This window comes from Scyliorhinus torazame, chromosome 2 (genome assembly GCF_047496885.1).
Source record: "Scyliorhinus torazame isolate Kashiwa2021f chromosome 2, sScyTor2.1, whole genome shotgun sequence".
Classification (NCBI taxonomy): domain Eukaryota; kingdom Metazoa; phylum Chordata; class Chondrichthyes; order Carcharhiniformes; family Scyliorhinidae; genus Scyliorhinus; species Scyliorhinus torazame.
Genome location: NC_092708.1, coordinates 357,353,542 through 357,377,046, shown reverse-complemented (window position 1 = coordinate 357,377,046; position 23,505 = coordinate 357,353,542). Strand labels below are relative to the sequence as shown.

At 49.2% G+C, this 23,505-nt stretch overlaps 1 protein-coding gene across 7 annotated transcripts in view; it reads right to left on the bottom strand.

The window, feature by feature from the left end:
- Positions 1 to 2,701: 2,701 nt before the first annotated feature.
- The window catches only part of LOC140403830 (synaptotagmin-16-like), a 278,502-nt gene continuing 257,698 nt past the window's right edge, over positions 2,702 to 23,505 (bottom strand). For all 7 annotated transcript variants that reach the window (XM_072492050.1, XM_072492058.1, XM_072492004.1 and 4 more), the window contains one exon: positions 2,702 to 20,012. In XM_072492050.1, coding sequence (XP_072348151.1) covers positions 19,699 to 20,012 — 314 coding nt within the window. In that variant the 3' untranslated portion in view covers positions 2,702 to 19,698. The remainder of the gene's footprint in view (positions 20,013 to 23,505) is intronic.

The window sequence follows — 23,505 nt, the reverse complement described above, 5'->3', positions numbered from 1 at the left end:
AGGATTTTGATGCTGAGGGACTCAGTGATATCATGCTGTTGAATGTCAAGGTGTGATGGTCATTGCATGGCATTTATATAGCATGTATGATTCATGCCACTTATCAACCCAAGCCTGAATGTTGTTCAGGTCATGTGTTTTATTCCACATTGTCCTTTAGTTAGTTTCTCATTATTTATAGAGTGTCAGCCATTTAGGGGGGGGATTCTTCCCTACCCGGCGGGGCGGACGGTCCCGGCGCCGAGGAGTGGCGTGAACCACTCCGGCATCGGGCCGCCTGGAAGGTGTGGAATCCTCTGCACCTTCAGGGGCTAGGCTGGCACCGGCGGGGTTGGCGCCGCGAGGGGCTTGGCGCCCCGCCAACCAGCGCCGAAGGGCCTCCGCCAGCCGGCGCGAGTTGGCGCATGCGGGGGAGCGCCAGCGTGTGCTGGCGTATCCCAGTGCATGGGCAGGGGGGTTCTTCTCCGCACCGGCCATGGCAGAGGTTGACAGCAGCCGGTGCGGAGGGAAAGAGTGCCCCCACGGCACAGGCCCGCCCGCGGATCGGTGGAATACTTATTGACAGGACATATTTCTGCCGACTGTGGATTCACTGATAATCTTACCAGAGTTTCTGATGCAAACACTGCTTCACAGGCCCACTTTTACAGCCAGGTTATACTAATTCCCACAGACAGGCACAACCGGTAGAGCTTCAAGGATGGGGAGAGATATTGAGTCCTTAATGCAGGTGAACAGACTATATGTGGAAATATGGAGAAGGAACAGTGTGTGTCCACTCTGCAGTGTGAGCAATGTTACTTTGAACCAATTGCAGTTTTTTTGTTTTTTATCATTTATTCATTCACGTGATGTGAGTGGCACTGGTTAGGCCAAGCATTCAATTCCCATACCGGCTGAGAACTCTGAATTCTCCCTCTGTGTACCCGAACAGGCGCCGGAATGTGGCGACTAGGGGCTTTTCACAGTAACTTCATTGCAGTATTAATGTAAGCCTACTTGTGACAATAAAGATTATTAATTGAAAAATGTGTTGCCCATCCCTTATTGCCCTCGAGAATGTGGTGGTGAATTGCCTTCTAATGCTATTGCAATCCCTGTGGTGTAGGTGCACACACAGTCCTCAAAATCCTGGAGCTCCCTTCCTCACAGCGCAGGCAAATAATTCTCTTCTGCACCGTAGCAATTCTGTTAGGAAGGGAGCTCAAGGATTTTGACACATCAACAGTAAAGGAACAGCAATATGGTTCCAAATCAGCATGGTGCAATGTAACGAAAGACAGACTTGCATTTATAGTGCCTTTCAAGACTTTCGGATGTACCAAAGGACTTCCAAAGAAGGACTTCTGAAATGTTGCCACTGTTGTAGTGCAGGAAACATGGCAGCGAATTTGCCATAGTCACAAACAATGTAATAATCACTGGTGGATAATCTATCTTTTGTGATGCTGATTGGGGATAAATATTGCCCTGGTATGGGTGGAAATTCCATCAAAAATAGAGTCAAGGATTCTATTACCTTAGAGAACAAAAGGAACCTTGCTTTGACCATAGGACAACACGTCTAACAGTACTGCACTGACGTATCAACCTCTACTTTACTGCTCAAGTTTCTGAAATGGGACTTGAATCCCCAATCTTCTGACTGAGGTGAGCGTACTGCCAACTGAGCCGCCAACACGATAATAGCAGAAATAGGCAGCTGGATCCTGTAAGGCATATCCTGTCACACACAGAACGATTGTGTCCGGACAGCGACAGTCCCACAACTAACAGGGAACAACAATGAGCACGAAATTAGTGGACAGTGTAACCTGGGTAGCTGCGTCTCCCAGCAACTGCTGCAACATCCACAGTTTTTGACTACGAGACCTTTAATTACAATGCTCCCCTGGGAATAATGAGCCATTTGTCTAACTTGTCAAAATTGACAAGGGTGTGCACTGTCTCGGAGGCATTGCCAGAGATCTGTACTGAGTCCTCAAGCAGTTATTTTCAGACTCCTGCATTGATATCTGACACCATTAAAGGGGACGGGGAAGACACTGCGTAAAAGCTTCGAGTGCCAGCAGCACGACAGCAAGAGTGTTCAAAATGATCAGCAGCCAATGGAAGAAGACTTCTGCAACATTTGGAACCAAAGATCCACCTGAAAATTTTAATGAGCCAAATAAATTCATGCTTATTTGTGGTTAAGTCATTAATATCCATGCAACATCTTGCATGTCATTTCGCAATGAGAATATTTGAACTTGGTCACTTTCGTTGGCATATTCCATAAGACCATAAGATATAGGAGCAGAATTAGGCCATTCGGCCCATCGTCTGCTCCGCCATTCAACCATGGCTGATATGTTTCTCATCCCCATTCGCCTGCCTTCTCCCAGTAAACCGGGACCCCCTCAAAGGCTAAACAACAAAGGTAGATTATGCCAAAACATTAACCTTACTTCTATGTTGCTGCAAGTTACTACTGTTGCAGGAATAGTGTGCCACAGGGTAATAACAGTCACGTGTTACTGCAGGCAGAGAATCAGAAGGACGACAGATTAGTATAGACTGGTGAGTCACAGGATAATAGGAGTTACAAAATGCCACTTTCAGACAGTGTTACTTTGTAATGGAACCTTCAAGAGCTGTCTTCTTTTGTAGTTCAGCAAAATATCATTGAACTCTTGAAACATTGACACCATAATTGCAATAAAAGTAATATCTTTTATTGTAATATATAAAAGTAAATACGGTTGATTTACAAGATGCATGCAATACAGATATTTTCCTAACCAAGTCATGCATAAGGATTAATATGCATGCACAGTGAACCAAAATCTGTTTTCAAGAGCATTAACTGCACACACCTGTGACAAGCACTACATGTTCCTGCTCACTGGGCAAAATCGATCAAAAGTGTGTGTTGACTTATTGACTGGTTTTATATTCCAGAACAAGAATTTTAAAAGCCATTTAAGTCTCTGCGGAGAATAGAGCCATGCTGAATTAATCTAGAAATCAGAGTTGACAGGTCCATTGTTACGTTATATGTGACTGACACTAAAATGTTCACATTGCACACATCAACAAGACCTTCATGGAAGTGAAAATAGTTCTCGCACATTCTCACCCTGGTGGCAGAGCATTATAAAATTCTATTGATATTAAGACATTTCAGAACAATGAAATTTCTAAATAAATTATCACTTTGGTGATAATTTAGCAGAACAAATCAAAAACCTTTTTTGGGACTCACCAGGTTCTCATTTCACCGATTTCAGTCTCAATAGCTGATGAGAATCAAACGCTTTGCTGTGAGACAGCAGTGCATGATATACTTTTTGGCCTGTTTAATTAAAGTAAATTATAATGAACGTATTTTTTGAGAATTCAGCTCACCACAGTGGTTACCTACTGTGTCTTTGCTTCATTTGGATAGGACTGTGGACAATATATTCATTAATCATTGCCTGAGTTAAAGGCCAAACAATGCAACTATCCAATCAATTAACTCATCTGAAATGGCCAAGATGACTCACTGATGATTTTATGATTTGAGGCTGTACAGTTTTTCACCTGTAAGAAAAGGTAGTTGACGATAACATCAAAATGATCAGGAACATGATTCATAATTAAAAGTAATGAATATCATCAGGTTCCGGAAAACGTAACTTCAAATTCCTATTCATTTTACAACATGCAATTTGGCATTTGGCATTAATTCTATTTTTACACATGATATAATACACATGAAACAAGATGTTCTCAAGCACAACAATCATTTGAATTTTTAAAAAAATAAGTGAGAGCTCTGGTCTGAATAACATCTTTGTCATTAAACCTGTACTGACAACAACCGGCATGATAAGAATAGACTATGAACACAAACCGTACAGGTAGCACAACATATAGGAGATACTTATTTATTTTTGCAAAGATACATTGATGAACAACGGGCTTGTTGCCAAAGAACCTCAAAGTGAATGGCATTAAAATGTAGATGTGCCTTAGCTTGAATTTACATCACTCCATGTCATGATGTAATGGAATAAATCAAGTCCAATTTGTGAAAATTGCTAACAGTTAATGCCTTCCCATGAAAAGCAAATGGCTAGACCACTTAATTGAATCTCAGCTGCATTTCCTTTCCCTTACTGATCAATTGCAATACTTACAATGCCTACCACGTCAGGGGAACCGACACTTTGTTAATCAGGTATACAGTAAGTGTAGTCAATGTATTACAGATATACAACCGTAACTATAAAGTGGCACATCGCTTAATGTACAAATACACTGTAGCAAGTGACTGGTCGATTCTGGGTTCATGATAAGGTTGTAAAGAATTTCCCTACAGTAAGGGAGGAATAAACAAGCAGAACAGAACCAAAGCCTTTAACTTCTTGGGCCTATGTTGAATACATTCCAAACTGACCGATTACAAGTCTTCTGCTGGCTGTAAGTCACCCTTGGCAAAATTATTTTGGTCAATCTCAATCCAGTTTCTGGCCCTTGAGAAAAAGCATCCCTATTTGAATGACAATGTTCAATGTCCCTTACACAGGCCCAAGGAGAGATGGTATGGTAAACCAAATAGTTGGGTAGTGTTAGCATTCTGGTGGGGCAGAGCAGAAGAGAATTGGTTTGTATCTGGCTGCATTATACTCAATTGAGCTGGGAGTGCTCGACACTGGTGAAAGAGAAAATGTTCTATTTCCCTCAAAACTAACCTGCTTTAATTTACTTAACACAATAAATTATTTAAAAGGAGTCACTCTACCCTGTTTCACACTTGTTTCAAAGCAGTACTAACAGAGATCAGGGGCGAAATTCTCCCCCAACGGCGCGATGTCCGCCGACTGGCGCCAAAAACGGCGCCAATCAGACGGGCATCGCGCGGCCCAAAGGTGCGGAATGCTCCGCATCTTTGGGGGCCGGGCCCCAACATTGAGGGGCTAGGCTGACGCCGGAGGGATTTCCGCCCCGCCAACTAGCGGAAATGGCGTTTGTTGCCCCGCCAGCTGGCGCGGAAATGCGGCGCATGCGCGGGAGCGTCAGTGGCCGCTGACAGTTTCCCGGCGCATGCGCGGGAGTGTCAGCGGCCGCTGAAAGTTTGCCGCGCATACGCAGTGGGGAGAGTCACTTCCGCCTCCGCCATGGTGGAGGCCGTGGCGGAGGCGGAAGGGAAAGAGTGCCCCCACGGCACAGGCCCGCCCGCGGATCGGTGGGCCCCGATCGCGGGCCAGGCCACCGTGGGGGCACCCCCCGGGGTCAGATCACCCCGCGCCCCCCCAGGACCCCGGAGCCCGCCCACGCCGCCTGGTCCCGCCGGTAAATACCAGGTTTAATTTTCGCCGGCGGGACAGGCAATTTCTGGGCGGGACTTCGGCCCATTCCTTCCGGAGAATTGAGCGGGGGGTCCCGCCAACCGGCGCGGCCCGATTCCCACCCCCGCCCAATCTCCGGTACCGGTGACTTCGGCGGGGGCGGGATTCACGGCGGCCAACGGCCATTCTCCGACCCTGCGGGGGTCGGAGAATGACGCCCCAGAATCTCAGCTAAAATGGGGTCCACGGCTGGGCAATTAAAAAGCATAAGAGGAGGGAGGAGGAAGCATTGTTTCACCTGAAGCACAATAGTCAACAGCTGACAATATCTTGGGGCATCATCAACCTTACAACACTAAAAAACACAATCATGTTTTAAAACACACAATTAAAAATGCTCTTCACGGACTTCCGGTTGCGGCTATGCGGAGCTAAGCCGCACGAATCGGCAGCTCCCGCGAAGAAGGACTTTCGGGCTCGATAGAAGTGCCCCAATGGAATTTTTTACACAGCCAACCCGTGGGGAAGAGAGGAGAGAGGTCCCTCACTAACCTGTATGGACCGGACCCACAGCGAAACAGCCAAAAAAACGGCACTGGAGCAACGAGAAAAGAAGGGTAAAATAAACAAAATGGCGGCGGCCGGGGACAAAGAAGAGATGCAAGAATTCATTAAGCGCTGCTTCGAGGAGCTGGGGAAGGAGATGGTGGCGCCAATGCTGGCAATAATTGAAGGACTTGGGGCAACCCAGAAAGCCCACGAGGTGAAGATCCAGGAGATCCAGGACAAAGTGAGTGAGAATGAGGACGAGCTCTTGGGCCTGGCGGTGAAAGTGAAGCGGCACGAGGCGCTACACAAGAAGTGGGCGGGAAGACTTGAAGACCTGGAGAACAGATCGAGGAGAAACAATTTGAGGATCCTGGGTCTCCCAGAAGGAGTGGAGGGGGCCGACGCCGCGGCATATGCGGGCACGATGATTGGGGCGCTGATGGGCGCGGAGGCCCCCCCAGGGTTGCTGGAGCTGGAAGGGGCGCACCGGGTGCTGGCGAGGAAGCCCAAAGCAAACGAGCCGCCAAGGGCGATGGTGGTGAGATTTCAACGGTTTACGGACAGAGAGAGGGTCCTGAAATGGGCCAAGAAGGAGCGGAGCAGCAAGTGGGACAATGTTGAGATCAGAATATACCCGGACTGGAGCACGGAGGTCGCTAAGCGGAGAGCGGGTTTCAACCGGGCCAAAGCGGTGCTGCATTGGAAAGGAGTGAAATTTGGAATGTTGCAGCCAGCGCGACTGTGGGTCACATATAACGGCCAACACCACTACTTCGAAACGCCCGAAGAGGCGTGGACCTTTATATTAACTGAAAAGTTGGACTCTAATTGAGGGTTTGTGAGGGTGGGGGGTATTTGAGGGTTGAAGTATGATGGCGGTTGTATATAGGGGGGTAAGCACGCACAGGGAATGTTATATGGGCTGGGGACGAGAAACAAGGCCGCAACAGAAGCTGCGTCGGGGGGGGGGGCGGGGCAGGCTCTGGAAAGCGTGGGTTTTTTCTCCCGCGCGCGGTAAGAAAGGTGGGAGGGGGAGCGTAGGAACATCTATTGATGGTGAGATTCCCACACGGGGGGGTCAAAGGGATGGCGGGGGAAGCCGGGGTCAGCAGGCGTCAGCTGACTTACGGGAGTGATATGGGGGGAGCAAAAAAGCTAGACAGGGTTGCTGCTGCACTGGCCGAAAGGGAATGGGACACAGAAGAGGTGGCTGGGATGGAAGTGAGGGAGACGCGGACACGGGACTGGCCCAGAAAAGGAGATGGCTAGGCGGGGGGGGGGGGGGGGGGGGGGGGGGGGTGGTTGAGAGCCCCTCCAATCCGGCTGATAGGGGCCTGAACAGACCAGTGAAGAGGCCTCAAGTGTTCGTGCACTTGAAGGGACTGAAGGTAGATGTGGCTATGCTCCAAGAGACACACCTGAAGGTGGCGGACCAGGTTAGGTTAAGAAGGGGATGGGTAGGACAGGTATTTCACTCGGGACTGGACGCGAAAAACAGATGGGCAATTCTGGTGGGAAAACATGTATCATTTGAGGCCAAGACTATCGTAGCGGACAATGGAGGGAGATACATGATGGTGAGTGGTAGGTTGCAAGGGACGTGTGTGGTGTTGGTAAATGTATACACCCCGAACTGGGATGATGCTGGATTTATGAAGCGCATGTTGGGGCGCATCCCGGACCTGGAGGTAGGAGGACTGATAATGGGAGGGGACTTCAACACAGTGCTGGACCCAGCACTGGACCGCTCCAGATCAAGGACGGGAAAGAGGCCGGCGGCGGCCAGGGTGCTCAGGGGGTTTATGGACCAGATCGGGGGAGTGGACCCATGGAGGTTCTTTCTTCTCCCAAGTGCACAAGGCATACTCCCGGATAGACTTCTTTGTGCTGGGCAGGGCGCTCATCCCAAGGGTGGAGGGGACGGAGTATTCAGCCATAGCCGTTTCGGACCATGCCCCGCACTGGGTGGAAGTGGGGCTGGGAGAGGAGAGGGACCAACACCCGCTGTGGCGGTTGGATGTGGGACTGTTGGCAGATGAGGTGGTGTGTGGGAAGGTGAGGGGGTGTATTGAAAGGTACTTGGAGGCCAACGACAACGGGGAGGTGCGAGTGGGGGTGGTATGGGAGGCGTTGAAGGCGGTGATCAGGGGAGAGCTAATCTCCATCAGGGCTCATAGGGAGAAGATAGAGGGCATGGAAAGGGAGAGGTTAGTGGGGGAGATTTTGAGAGTGGACAGGAGATACGCAGAGGCCCCGGAGGAAAGATTACTTGGGGAAAGGCGACGGCTCCAGACGGAGTTTGACCTGTTGACCACAGGGAAGGCGGAGGCACAGTGGAGGAAGGGGGGGAGGGGGGGTGGGGAGGGGAGGGAAAGGGTTGCTGCTGCACTGGCCGAAAGGGAATGGGACACAGAAGAGGTGGTCGGGACGGGGTCCCCTGGCTGGGGGACTGGAGGGTGAGGGAGACGCGGACACGGGACTGGCCCAGAAAAGGAGATGGCTAGTCGGCGGGGGGTGGGGGGGGGTGAGAGAGCCACTCCAATCCGGCTGATAACGTGGAACGTGAGGGGCCTGAATGGGCCGGTGAAGAGGGCTCGAGTGTTCGCGCACTTAAAGGGACTGAAGGCAGACGCGGCTATGCTCCAAGAGACACACCTGAAGGTGGCGGACCAGGTCAGGTTAAGAAAGGGATGGGTAGGACAGGTATTCCACTCGGGACTGAACACGAAGAATAGAGGGGTGGCAATATTGGTGGGAAAGCATGTGTCATTTGAGGCCAAGACTATCGTAGTGGACAATGGAGGGAGATATGTGATGGTGAGTGGTAGGTTGCAAGGGACGTGGGTGGTGTTGGTAAATGTATACGCCCCGAACTGGGTGATGCTGGATTCATGAAGCGCATGTTGGGGCGCATTCCGGACCTGGAGGTAGGAGGTCTGATAATGGGAGGGGACTTCAATACAGTGCTGGACCCAGCACTGGACCCCTCCAGATCAAGGACTGGAAAGAGGCCGGCGGCGGCCAAGGTGCGTAGGGGGTTTATGGACCAGATGGGGGGAGTGGACCCATGGAGGTTTGCAAGACCGCAGGCCAGGGAATTTTCTTTCTTCTGGGCAGGACGCTCATCCCGGGGATGGAGGGGACGGAGTATTCGGCCATAGCCGTTTCGGATCACGCCCCGCACTGGGTGGAACTGGGGCTGGGAGAGGAAAGGGACCAACGCCCGCTGTGGCGGCTGGATGTGGGACTGCTGGCAGATGAGGTGGTGTGTGGGAAGGTGAGGGGGTGTATTGAAAGGTACTTGGAGGCCAACGACAACGGGGAGGTGTGAGTGGGGGTGGTATGGGAGGCGTTGAAGGCGGTGATCAGGGGAGAGCTAATCTCCATCAGGGCTCATAGGGAGAAGATAGAGGGCATGGAAAGGGAGAGGTTAGTGGGGGAGATTTTGAGAGTGGACAGGAGATACGCAGAGGCCCCGGAGGAAAGATTACTTGGGGAAAGGCGACGGCTCCAGACGGAGTTTGACCTGTTGACCACAGGGAAGGCGGAGGCACAGTGGAGGAAGGCGCAGGGGGCGAACTACGAGTACGGGGAAAAGGCCAGTCGGATGCTGGCACACCAGCTCCGTAAGAGGGCGGCAGAGAGGGAAATAGTGGGAGTCAAAGATGGTGGGGGAGCTATGGCCCAGAGTGCAACGGAAATAAATAAGGTATTTAAGGCCTTCTACGAAGAGCTGTACAGATCCCAGCCCCCAGGGGGAGAAGAGGGGATGGGAAGATTTATGGACCAACTGCGGTTCCCGACGGTGGAGGACCAAGAGGTGGCTGGTTTGGGGGTACCAATTGGGTTGGAGGAGCTGAGTAAGGGTTTGGGGAGATGCAGGCGGGGAAGGCCCCGGGGCCGGACGGGTTCCCGGTGGAGTTCTATAGAAAGTATGCGGACCTGTTGGCCCCGCTACGAGTGAGGACCTTTAACGAGGCAAGAGAGGAGGGGTCCCTGCCCCCGACAACGTCGGAGGCGACAATCTCCCTGATCCTGAAGCGAGACAAGGACCCACTGCAATGTGGATCGTACAGGCCAATTTTGCTCCTAAATGTGGACGCTAAGCTATTGGCAAAGGTGCTTGCCACGAGGATTGAGGACTGTGTCCCGGGGGTGATACATGAGGACCAGACGGGATTTGTAAAGGGCAGGCAATTAAATACGAATGTGCGGCGGCTCTTAAACGTGATAATGATGCGATCGGAGGAGGGAGAGGCGGAGATAGTGGCAGCCATGGATGCGGAAAAGGCCTTTGACCGAGTTGAGTGGGAGTACCTCTGGGAGGTGTTGCAAAGGTTTGGGTTCGGGGGAGGGTTTATTAGCTGGGTTAAGCTCCTTTACAGCGCCCCGGTGGCGAGTGTGGTGACGAACCGGCGGAGGTCGGAGTACTTTTGGCTGTACCGAGGAACGAGGCGGGGGTGCCCTTTGGACAACTGGCTATACGCGTACGACCTGTTGCTGTACGTGGCGGACCCAATGGAGGGGATGGTGGAGGTCATGCAGACTTTGAGGGAGTTTGGGGAGTTCTCGGGCTATAAGCTCAATGTAGGGAAGAGCGAGCTTTTTGTACTACAGGCAGGGGACCAAGCAAGAGGGATAGGGGACCTACCGCTGAGGAGGGCGGAGGGGAGTTTTCGGTATCTAGGGATCCAGATAGCCAGGAGCTGGGGGGCCCTATACAAACTGAATCTGACGAGGTTGGTGGACCAAATGGAGGTGGACTTCAAAAGATGGGACATGTTGCCGCTCTCGTTGGCGGGTAGAGTGCAGTCGGTAAAAATGGTGGTCCTTCCGAGGTGTTTGTTTGTGTTCCAGTGCCTCCCCATCGTGATCACCAAAGGCTTTTTCAAGAGAGTGGGTAGGAGTATTATGGGGTTATTGTGGGCGAACAAAACCCCGAGGGTAAGGAGAGGGTACTTGGAGCGCGGTAGGGACCGAGGAGGGCTGGCGCTGCCAAACGTAGGGAGCTACTACTGGGCAGCAAACGTGGCGATGATCCGTAAGTGGGTTATGGAGGGGGAGGGGGCGGCATGGAAGAGGCGGCATGGAAGAGGATGGAGATGGTGTCCTGCAAAGGAACGAGCTTGGGGGCGCTGGTGACGGCGCCGTTGCCGCTCTCGCCATCAAAGTACACCACGAGCCCGGTGGTGGCGGCAACGTTAAGGATCGTGGGCCAGTGGAGACGGCATAGGGGTGCAGTGGGAGCCTCGGTGTGGTCCCCGATCAGGGGTAACCACCGGTTTGTCCCGGGGAAGATGGACGGGGGGTTCCAGGGCTGGCACCGGGCGGGGATTAGAACAATGGGGGACACCTGTTCATCGACGGGACATTTGCGAGCCTAGGGGCACTGGAGGAGAAGTTTGAGCTACCCCCGGGAAACGCATTCAGATATATGCAGGTGAGGGCTTTTGTGAGGCGACAGGTCAGGGACTTCCCGCTGCTCCCGACACAGGAAATTCAAGACAGCGTGATCTCGGGTGTATGGGTCGGGGAGGGCAAGGTTTTGGCAATACACCAAGAGATGAAAGAAGAGGGGGAAGCGCTAGCAGAAGAGTTGAAGGGTAAATGGGAGGAGGAGTTGGGGTAGGAGATCGAGGAAGGTTTGTGGGCTGATGCCCTGGGTAGGGTCAATTCCTCCTCCTCCTCATGTGCCAGGCTCAGCCTGATACAATTTAAGGTGGTTCACAGAGCGCACTTGACGGGGGCGAGGTTGAGTAGGTTCTTTGGGGTAGAGGACAGATGTGGAAGGTGTTCAAGGAGTCTGGCGAACCATGTCCATATGTTTTGGTCATGCCCGGCACTGGAGTGGTTCTGGAGAGGAGTGGCGGGAGCAATATCTCAGGTGGTGAAAGTCCGGGTCAAGCCAAGCTGGGGGCTAGCTATATTTGGAGTAGTGGACGAGCCGGGAGTGCAGGAGGCGAAAGAGGCCGGCATTCTGGTCTTTGCGTCCCTAGTAGCCCGGCGAAGGATCTTGCTAATGTGGAAGGAGGCGAAGCCACCTAGCGTGAAGGCCTGGACAAACGACATGGCTGGGTTCATAAAGTTGGAAAGGATTAAGTTTGCCTTAAGGGGGTCTGCGCAAGGGTTCTACAGGCGGTGGCAACCGTTCCTAGACTACCTTGCAGAGCGTTAGAGGAAGGTCGGTCAGCAGCAGCAGCAACCCTGGGCGAGGGGGGGGGGGAGAACGAGAGATTGTTTGAGGGGACGGACGAGCGGGGGAAAACATGGACGGTGGGGGAAACTGGCACGAACGGGCGAGAGCCAGTGTATAAAGCTCTGTAAATATATCATCTTACCATGTATATATATATCTTGCTCAGGGCGATTTTGCGTTATTTTGTTACGGGGGAGGGGGGGGGGGGGGTTTATTGTTTGTAAGGGGAAAAAATTGTTTTGTTTTGTTAAAAAGCTTTAATAAATATATATTTTTTAAAATAAAAATGCTCTTCACATCAATGTACCAAAAGAACAGAAATTTCCTCTGAAAGACATCAACAATCTCTCTTTAAACACCTTAAAGCGAGTCTGGTGGAGATTTGGCTACTTTGGTCCCAAGGATACAGGACTTCAGGGACATGGAGAGAATAGTGAAGCTGGGCTTGTTCCGATTGGAGCAGAGAAGGTTCAGGAGAGTCTCGGCTGAGGTATACAAAATTACGAGGTATTTTGATTCATAGATTCATAGAATTTACAGTGCAGAAGGAGGCCATTCGGCCCATCGAGTCTGCACCGGCTCTTGGAAAGAGCACCCTACCCAAGGTCAACACCTCCACCCTATCCCCATAACCCAGTAGCCCCACCCAACACTAAGGCCAATTTTGGACACTAAGGGCAATTTATCATGGCCAATCCACCTAACCTGCACATCTTTGGACTGTGGGAGGAAACTGGAGCGCATGGAGGAAACCCACGCACACATGGGGAGGATGTGCAGACTCCGTACAGACAGTGACCCAAGCCAGGAATCGAACCTGGGACCCCGGAGCTGTGAAGCAATTGTGCTATCCACAATGCTACCGTGCTGATAAGGGTAAATAACGTGAAACTGCTCCAAGTGGCACAAGGGTCAGTAACCATCGGACACAGATTTAAGGTAACTGCCAAAAGAAACAAAGGTGAGGGGCGAAATTCTCCTACCCGCCCCGCCACATTTCTGCCCCGACCGGCCGGCGGGAGTCTCCGTAACACCGGCCGGTCAATGGGGTTTCCCATTGTGGGGCAGCCCCACGCCGTCGGGAAACCCCCGGGCGCCGGCAAAACGGAGACTCCCGCCGGCGGAGAATGACGCCCAAGATGAGGGAAAAGGTTATGAAGTGAGTGACGGTGATTTGGAATGCACGCTCTGAAAAGGTGGTGGAAGTAGTTTCAGTGGCGACTTTTTAAAGGTAATAGGGAGCGGAATTCTCCGCCCCCCCCCCCCCCCCAACGCCGGGTGGGAGTATTGCCCAGGCGCGGCGCGAGTCCCGCCACGCCACCCCGACGCCTGCACGCGATTCTCCCCCCCCCAAACCGGCGCGGCGCAAATCACGGCTGGCCGCTGGGAGAATCGCCGCTTGCCGTTGGTAATGGGCGAGCGGCGATTCTCCGGCCAGGATGGGCTGAGCGGCCTGCCCAACACGACAGGTTCCCGCCAGTGGGAACGCTGGGGGGGGGGGGGGCGGCTTGTGGGGGGGCAAGGGGGGTTCCTGCACCGGGGGGGGGCTCAAAAGGGGTCAAGGGGTCTGGCCCGCGATCGGTGCCCACCGATCGGCGGGTCGGCCTCTCTGAAGGAAGACCTCCTTTCCTCCGCTGCCCCGCAAGATCCATCCGACATCTTCTTGCAGGGCGGCCGAGGGGAGGACGGCAACCGCGCATGCGCGGGTGATGTCATTTACGCGGTGCCGGTCGCATCATTTACGTGGCGCCTCTTTTACGCGGCGCCAAGGTCCGACACGCGTAAATGACGCGGCGCGCTCCTAGCCCCGCGGGGGTGGGAGAATAGGGGGCTGGGAAACACTCCGGTTTTCACTCCGGCGTTGGGACTTAGTCTCCCGATGGGAGAATTGCGCCCTGGATATATATTTGAAGGGGAAAGATTGCCAAGGGCAGAGGAGTGAGACGGTTTGGTTACCTCTTCCAAGACACTGGGACAAACACAATGGGTTGAATAGCCTTCATTTGTGTTTTCTCATTCTATGAAATAGGTTAACTAATCATTAGATAGTTATAAATCTGAATTTATGGGCCATCTGTCGATTCTCCACATCTTTGATGTTTAAACCTGATTTGAGTATATTCTCTTTCTTTTTTAAATTTAGAATACCCAATTCATTTTTTTCCAATTAAGGGGCAATTTAGTGTGGCCAATCCACCTAGCCTGCACTTTTTTGGGTTGTGGGGGCGAAACCCACGCAAACACGGGGCGAATGTGCAAACTCCACACGGACAGTGACCCAGAGCCGGATCGAGCCTGGGACCTCGGCGTTGTGAGGCCGCAGTGCTAACCCACTGCGCCACTGTGCTGCCCTGAGTATATTCTCTTTTAATGCAAGCATGGAGGAGAGTCTGCTCTGCGGATGACTTCCTAGCGGGCCTGTTGTCACGTTTGCACATTTAAATCGATTAGAGTTCTGAAATTTAATAGCTCTGAATTATTAATTATTGATCCTGGGAAAAATGAGCAGTGTTGGGTTGACATATTACTGCAGGGTCAATGTCAGGGGACTGCTGGCATAGGATTGTTACATCGTCCGCTAACCCAGTGACATTGCTGGCAAGTAGAAATGAGACAGCATCTCAAATCGCAATAGAATTGTGCGTGCTGTTTAGATCAGAGATAGCTTTTCTTTTTAAAAGGACTTTGTAATAATACCAGGAGGCGCGGAGGGAAAGTCTGGCTTGTTTATTTTAAAATAATTTTGGCACACAAGACCAACGACCCTGCCCAGGACTATCATAAGGATGGCTGAGGAAGGGAGGTGCAATTGCAGCATAAGAACATCAAAAGTACTGGTTAAGATACTACCTGTTCTCCATATGCCTCATACACACACACACATACATACATATATATATGAACTGCAGATGTAAAGCAGCATTTCTCCTAAAAAAACGTTAATGTAGGTTAGTAAAAAAATGTTATGCAATTTCTCAAAATCAGATTCTGGCTGCACAGCTTCCGATTAATATTGCTCGACCAGAGCCGAATATCTTTGAGCACGACATTGTCATCACTTCCCATCATCTCATTTAATTTTCAGAATACCTAAGTAGAAGACTGTTTTGTTCTTATTATTTAAAAAAGTCTTTTATTTTCTCATCACTTTTCTTCTTCCCCTGCCTCCGCAAACCCCTTGAAAGTTTTACAGCAAGGAGAGTCAAATTATCGTCACAATGCAACTATACTAAATGGCTCACCAATCAAAAGCCCTTCAATGAAATCCATTCACTTTGTCCCTCTGTGAATAATGTCACAACACGCACACATCACTGTTACTATTCGATTTATTGATCTTGTTGACTTAATATCATTAAAAATTGGTCCATGGCAACACAGCGAATTGGTTCTTGTTAACGGATTCTGTTGCTCCCAGCCCATCCCCATCTGTAGTCTCGTTCCTAAAGCCAAGCAGTAGCCCCACCCCCGTAACAGAAAATAAACAAAGCAAGTAAATGGCTCAGAGTGGAAGTGATCAGGTGAAGTAATCGAGGCAGCTGCAATTCTACACTTACGTCCCCACTGCCTCTCGGCTCAGGCCAAGCTCCGGCCACCTGCAATCTCCCAGGACCCAGGTTTCTCCTCATCCCTGTAGGCTGCAGCTGCACACAGATACACAAGCACAACTTGCTGGCACTGCCTTCCAGATCCAATGATACAGAAAGAGGTAATTTGAAGAGGAATTAGGGATTAAGCTGTAAGAGCAATTGCTTGACTGACACAGAGAAAGAGTAAGGACAGTGGAGCAGAATGACAGGGAGAGCCGAAGGCTGGCAGGAAACAAAGAGAAAAGGAGATAGAAACATAATGGAGCTGAATTAAAGCAAAGGCTACAACATACAGAAGGAAGTATGGCAGCCAATTTACAAATAGCTAACTTTCACAAGGAGCAAAATGATAATGTTCAAATAATTTGCTTTTGTGATGTTAACTGACATTGTCCCAATTTTGGACATAAGGGATAATTCCCCAGCTCTTCATTGAAATAGTGGATTGCGATCTTGTACATCCACCCGCCAGAGCAGAGATTTATTGACGTCTCACCAATGGTTGATACCTCTGACAGGGCAGCGCCTCGCTGGAGTGTCAACCTTATTTTTTGTGCTCAAGTCCTGGACTGGGCCCAGAACCAACAGCCCTTCGACTTGTAGGCACAACTGAGCCTCAATGCGCTACATGGCAAAGAGATAATTCGTTTTTGATGGTGTGCAGCCACCTTGGATCAGCCGATGAGAAGAACTGTTGGATTAGAGAATTATCTCACCAAAGTCTCTTGTGTCCAAGAGACCTGGAAAATGAAGTGGGGCGAAAGAAAATTAAATTTAAAAAGTAAGAGGTTGAATTTCCACAGGGATTCTACTGATTGACTGCTGGAACGGCAGAGGAGCAACTTGAACTGTCCTCCAAAAATTATTTACATAGAACATACAGTGCAGAAGGTAAAGAAAGGTAATTAGATAATTGCTTGAGGAAGAGTGGAGTGTAAGCAAGAGAATGTTTGCACTAAGGGTTCTGTGCAGAAAAACACTGGGTGCACAATTGATGGCTCAAATGGACCGTTTCTGTGCTGCAACATTCTAGAAACTCTTTGAGAAACTACTTTTTATGAGAGTATTTTTTGATTAATTTGCAAAATGTAATTGTTTGAAAAGATCTATTGGTGCAAGGTTAAGCCATTCTCAAGACATTTCATGTTCAGTGTATACTTAAGAGACTTGTGTTGAGCAAAGCTTTCCAAAATGGATTGTGTTCCCCCGATTAGATTTAAGTGTTTCCATAGATGGCATCTTCATTTATACAAATTGGCCCATCCAGAAGACAGGGAGGAAAAAATATATATCTACGTCAGCCTGGCTACTTAAAAATGGACAACTGGCTAGGCCGATAAAATAGCTGCCGCTGACCGTAAGATGGTAGTTCTGGAAGCTTCTGCGCAGTTTAAACATGGACACGGGATGACATATCAAACCCCTAGAATGTAGCACTCCTTGCATTGTCTAAACATTCCAGTGAAGCCAACACTAAGGATTAGCAGACGAGATGTCTGCATCATCTAATTCTGGACAAAGGCAGAACTATTTGTGACTCCTCATCTCCAACATTGCGATAACGGTTCAACAGTTACCTGCTCAAAACGCAATGGGTTTTAACAAGGGGCCTCGTTAGCTGAATAGCTTAACCTAAAACCACTGTCACATGACTGAGACTTGGGCTGTTTGAATTGCTTTAATTATACAAGTTTTGAATTTGATCTTTAGTTGCAGTTTAACTCCTGCAGAGAACTGGACTCCAGGCTAGCAACCTATCTTTGATCTCCATTTCCCTCCCAAGTCAGATCTCCAGTAAGAAACCTGTGTTTCACCTACATTAGGATACAAGAACACTTGTGCTGCATCTTCAATGGACTCAACCTGCAATTGAGTTCCGAAGAGCAAGGCCAGGAATTCTGCCAGACAAAGCCACCTGAAGGAATCTTCATTGGATATTGACTCCCTGGACTCTGGACATGCATGAAACCATACTTATTTTTAGCATGGCCTTTGCCCTGAACCCCTTCATTCCCTTGTCCCTCTTTTATTGTATGAATGCAAGAGGGGTGGGCATTGCAAAACCCCTACCCGTGCTTTATGTATGTGTAAATTAAATCATCCCTTTAATTTTACTCTTCCTCAAGTATTCTGTGGAGTTCCTAATAGAGGATTGGATCACTCCAAAATGAAAGGGTGGGGGAACATACGCCACAACTTAAAAAGACAGAAATCAAAAATCATAAACACCTGTAGAAAGTCATGGACTCAAAAGATCAACCCTGTTTCTCCCTCCACAGATGTTGCCAGACCTGTTGAGTTTATGCAACATTTTCTGTTTTTATTTCAGATTTCCAGCACCTGCAGTATTTTGCTTTGATTTATCAAGAACACCTTTCTGTATAAGGGTAGGTGGAGAGAGGAAAAATCAGAGCTGTTTAAATTAATCCCCTCCAGTCCATAAAAAAATCAATTTGGCCTCTCCAGATGACTTGAGGCAGGAAATGCAACATTTTGCAAGTTGCCAGTTGGACATGCCAAGAAAATGTGAAGAATCTGATGGACGTTTTTAGCCATTGTTATTTTATTTATCCATCCCCAGTCATATTTTGCTTTCAAATTAATCTTGGTGCCAAGTGCAAAAGTGTTTATCTGATTTGGAATGTTGAATCATCAAAGGCTTCAAAGATACAACACATAATGACAGGGACAACTGCAAGTGAGATACAATTTGAGGAAGGCTGTTCTAGGTGATAGGTAATGATATCCTACTCCTTGTACAGGAACCTTGTGATAATTCAAACCCACCTGGGGCAGCACAGTACACAGTGGTTAGCACAGTTGCTTCATAGCTCCAGGGTCCCAAGTTCCATCCCCGGCTTGAGTCACTGTTTGTGCGGAGTCTGCACGTTCTCCCCGTGTCTGCATGGGTTTCCTCCGGGTGCTCCGGTTTCCTCCCACAGTCCAAAGATGTGCAGGTTAGGTGGATTGGCCCATGATAAACTGTCCTTAGTGTCCAAAAAAGGTTAGGTGGGGTTACAGGGATAGGGTGGAGGTGTGGGCTTAAGTAGGGTGCCCTTTCCAAGGGCCGGTGCAGACCTGATGGGCCAAATGGCCTCCGTCTGCCCTGTAAATTCTATGATTCTATGGCACTTCAAGGCTCCTTTTGGATTGGCTTTCAGGATTTGCGGGCACGAGAGATTTTTATTGGGCCATTTCTTCACTGATGTTTTGAATGTTACTGCTCATTTTCTTTAAAATAAGAGTGCCTCGAAACTGGCGACGTCGGGACGGGGGCCGCGCCGGGTTTCGGTCTGCCAGATTACACATCGGGTGGCTTGGGTCAAGCCAGGGGCAGTGGGATCAAGATTTGCTCGGAGGGCAGGAATTGTCAAGCACCATGAGCAACAAAGCGAATAACTAGTCAGGCGCCACTCTGCGCCAATGGAACGTCTAACCAAATCGTCCAGGTCATTCATTTGTCTAAAGGTTACTCAGTTAAAGTCCAGCTTTTGGACAATTCAGTTTCTAGACAGTCAGTTTCGCGACATTATACTGCGCTATTACTGACGAGACATTTTTTTAAGCAGTGTTATTCTGTAGGTTGCAATGTCGGCAAATTCTAGACTGAGGAAGTCCTTTAGGAGGAAGAAAATATTTTAAAAAGCCAAATCATTTCTACATGCATGGCGCGGCACTAAATATTGACCAGTTAAAGGAGTTAAAGGTGACGTGCATTTATATCTATAGCAACAGTGATTCTTTTGTACCCCGTACTCATCCTAAACACCGATTTGTCACTGTTGTTAATGTTATATCACAGCGACACAATCCGCTCCTCCACAGGCACTTAACTAATGTAAATAGCTTTTAAATCACTGTAAGAATTTATCATGCTGGATAAACAAGCTGCTGTTTGTTTTACAAAGCAAATTCTGAATGATTCGACTGTCATGAGATTTTAAGAAAGGTCTGAATAGTGTAAGACAATAGGAGCTTTTTGCACGGGCCAAAATGCCAGGTTAAAAGGCCACCTCCACAGTCCTTTATTTAGTTGCATTCTGTTTTAAGATTCCAATAATGTGTGCCACCTGCAGACTTGGTAGCTTTTGGATTCTTTCATCTCAAGCCAATGGTTTTGTTCCTCGTCGCCGCTGCTGTTTTGACCCATGGAAATCCACCCAATCATTTCCTTGCGCTTCATACTGCGCCGGTTATATATGGAAATCATTAAGGTGACCTCAGACAGCTGGAAAAGAGCGACCTGGAAGATGAAAGTCTCCTTGTAAACTGGGTTGGGCTGACCGCGTCGGATGGACGTCTTGCACCGTGACATCTCCTGTCCCACCGAGTTAAGGAGAGAGAGCTTGGCATAGGTGTCTGCAGAGTTCCAAAATAAAAGAAGACAGAAGTTTGCTTTAAATTGCACCACATTAAGGACTATGAACAACAACACAATTTTTCGAGGCTACTTGCAGCAGCGTATTATAAAAATCTAAAATCAATGAGCGAACCTGTGAAGCAGTAGATGCAGGAATTGAAAGGAAAATAATAACACCTTTGTCAGGAAGTGTTGCACAGCTTAATTGCACCTAATACATGCTTCATGCCAACTGAAGAAGCTCCTTCTTTGTTCCACACAACATTAATTAGCGCTGTTAATATGTACAACAACTTGTTGGAACAACTCAAGCTCGATGTTTTCTATTGGGGAAAAGGTCTGCTCGTTAGCCTGAACATGGGTAGAAATCAGTCTCGGGATATTAGCTTGAACTGACAACAGCTTGAATCAGCGCCAATTCAGCCTCTAATTTAGATTAATTCAAATCCAACAGAGCCAGCGCTCTGATATAGAGGATTATAAGTCGCCTCGTGTTGATTTGCAAAAAGGATTATAAAAAGGTACCAAGCTGGGAAACGCAAGAGCCACCTGCGGACTATCAAAATGAGGCTTGACGACTACCCGCAGGAGGCAACAGTGGTGGCTTGGGCATTGAGGTTAATTTTCATCTTTATCACTGGGTAGTGATCTGGGCCAACAGTTCACCGACTGCGTGTCGAAAGGGCAAGTGACTAATTGCCCCACCAGATCAACGCCCAGCCAGTGGATATGAAAACTACTCCCAACCTGAACCTGAGGAAAGGACTTGTGGAGAAACAGAAATGAAAAAGAGAAAGCACTTAACAGCAGCGAGGCAGAGCAGGCAAAGACTCAGTACCGTTGTTCTGTAGGTCTCGTCCTTGGGCGGGCTGCGTGATGCCCTGCCAGCAGGGGGTTGCCTGTGGGGCGTAGGGTGGGGGTCAGCCCGTGACAGTCTGTGCAACCACGGGCCACGGTGGATGGCTGCCTTGCACGCTGCGGCTATGGAAATCCATGGCTTGACACCTCGGTCCCAGGGGGACACCCCAGTCCCACCCCTGGCAGCCGCCCCTTCCAGCCAGCGGCAGGACTGGCAGCCCACGGGTGTGCCTTTGGGACCACGGCGTGATCCACGGCGCCTTTTTCCTTATCTTAAATACCACAATTCGATTACGTTTACTTTAGCGATGGAAAGGGATAGGTATATACCGCAGGGCAAGAGTTTTATCTGGGGGAAAGGCAATTATGATGCGATGAGGCAAGACTTAGGATGCATCGGATGGAGAGGAAAACTGCAGGGGATGGGCACAATGGAAATGTGGAGGTTGTTCAAGGAACAGCTACTGCGTGTCCTTGATAAGTATGTACCTGTCAGGCAGGGAGGAAGTGGTCGAGCGAGGGAACCGTGGTTTAATCTGTCTATATATATGTTTCTGGAATATACCTCTTCATTCACCTGAGGAAGGAGCAGCGCTCCGAAAGCTAGTGACATCGAAACAAACCTGTTGGACTTTAACCTGGTGTTGTAAGACTTCTTACTGTGCTCACCCCAGTCCAACGCCGGCATCTCCACATCGTGGTTTACTAAAGCAGTCAAAACACTTGTCAAGAGGAAGAAGGAGGCTTATGTAAAGATGAGACATGAAAGTTCAGTTAGGGCGCTTGGGAGTTACAAGTTAGCTAGGAAGGGCAGCACGGTAGCCTTGTGGATAGCACAATTGCTTCACAGCTCCAGAGTCCCAGGTTCGATTCCAGCTTGGGTCACTGTCTGTGTGGAGTCTGTACATCCTCCCCGTGTGTGCGTGGGTTTCCTCCGGGTGCTCCGGTTTCCTCCCACAGTCCAAAGATGTGCAGGTTAGGTGGATTGGCCATGATAAATTGCCCTTAGTGTCCAAAATTGCCCTTAGTGTTGGGTGGGGTTACTGGGTTATGGGGATAGGGTGGCGGTGTTGACCTTGGGTAGGGTGCTCTTTCCAAGAGCCGGTGCAGACTCGATGGGCCGAATGGCCTCCTTCTGCACTGTAAATTCTATGATAATCTAAGGACCTAAAGAGAGCCAGGAGGGGACATGAGAAGTCTTTGGCAGGTAGGATCAAGGATAACCCTAAAGCTTTCTATAGATAAGTCAGGAATAAAAGAATGACGAGGGTAAGAGTTGGGCCAGTCAAGGACAGTAGTGGGAAGTTGTGCTTGGAGTCCGAGGAGATAGGAGAGGTGCTAAATGAATATTTTTCGTCAGTATTCACACAGGAAAAAGACAATGTTGTCGAGGAGAATACTGAGATTCAGGCTACTAGACTAGAAGAGCTTGAGGTTCATAAGGAGGAGGTGTTAGCAATTCTGGAAAGTGTGAAAATAGATAAGTCCCCTGGGCTGGATGGGATTTATCCTAGGATTCTCTGGGAAGCTAGGGACGAGATTGCTCAGCCTTTGGCTTTGATCTTTAAGTCATCTTTATCTACGGAATAGTGCCAGAAGACTGGAGGATAGCAAATGTTGTCCCCTTGTTCAAGAAGGGGAGTAGAGACAACCCTGGTAACTATAGACCAGTGAGCCTTACTTCTGTTGTGGGCAAAATCTTGGAAAGGTTTATAAGAGATAGGATGTATAATCATCTGGAAAGGAATAATTTGATTAGAGGTAGTCACCACGGTTTTGTGAAGGGTAGGTCGTGCCTCACAAACCTTATTGAGTTCTTTCAGAAGGTGACCAAACAGGTGGATGAGGGTAAAGCAGTTGATGTGGTGTATATGGATTTCAGTAAAGCATTTGATAAGGTTCCCCGTGGTAGGCTACTGCAGAAAATACGGAGACATGGGATTCAGGGTGATTTAGCAGTTTGGATCAGAAATTGGCTAGCTGGAAGAAGACAAAGGGTGGTGGTTGTTGGGAAATGTTCAGACTGGAGTCCAGTTACTAGTGGTGTACCACAAGGATCTGTTTTGGGGCCACTGCTGTTTGTCATTTTTATAAATGACCTGGAGGAGGGCGTAGAAGGATGGGTGAGTAAATTTGCAGATGACACTAAAGTCGGTGGAGTTGTGGACAGTGCGGAAGGATGTTAGAAGTTACAGAGGGACATAGATAAGCTGCAGTGCTGGGCTGAGAGATGGCAAATGGAGATTAATGCAGAAAAGTGTGAGGTGATTCATTTTGGAAGGAATAACAGGAAGACAGAGTACTGGGCTAATGGTAAGAATCTTGGCAGTGTGGATGAGCAGAGAGATCTCGGTGTCCATGTACATAGATCCCTGAAAGTTGCCACCCAGGTTGAGAGGGTTGTTAAGAAGGCGTACGGTGTGTTAGCTTTTATTGGTAGAGGGATTGAGTTTCGGAGCCATAAGGTCATGTTGCAGCTGTACAAAACACTGGTGCGGCCGCATTTGGAGTATTGCGTGCAATTCTGGTCGCCGCATTATAGGAAGGATGTGGAAGCATTGAGCTTCTTCAGTGTTGACGGAGCTGCACTCATTTAGGCAAGTGGAGAGTACATAGAACATGGACCATTACAGC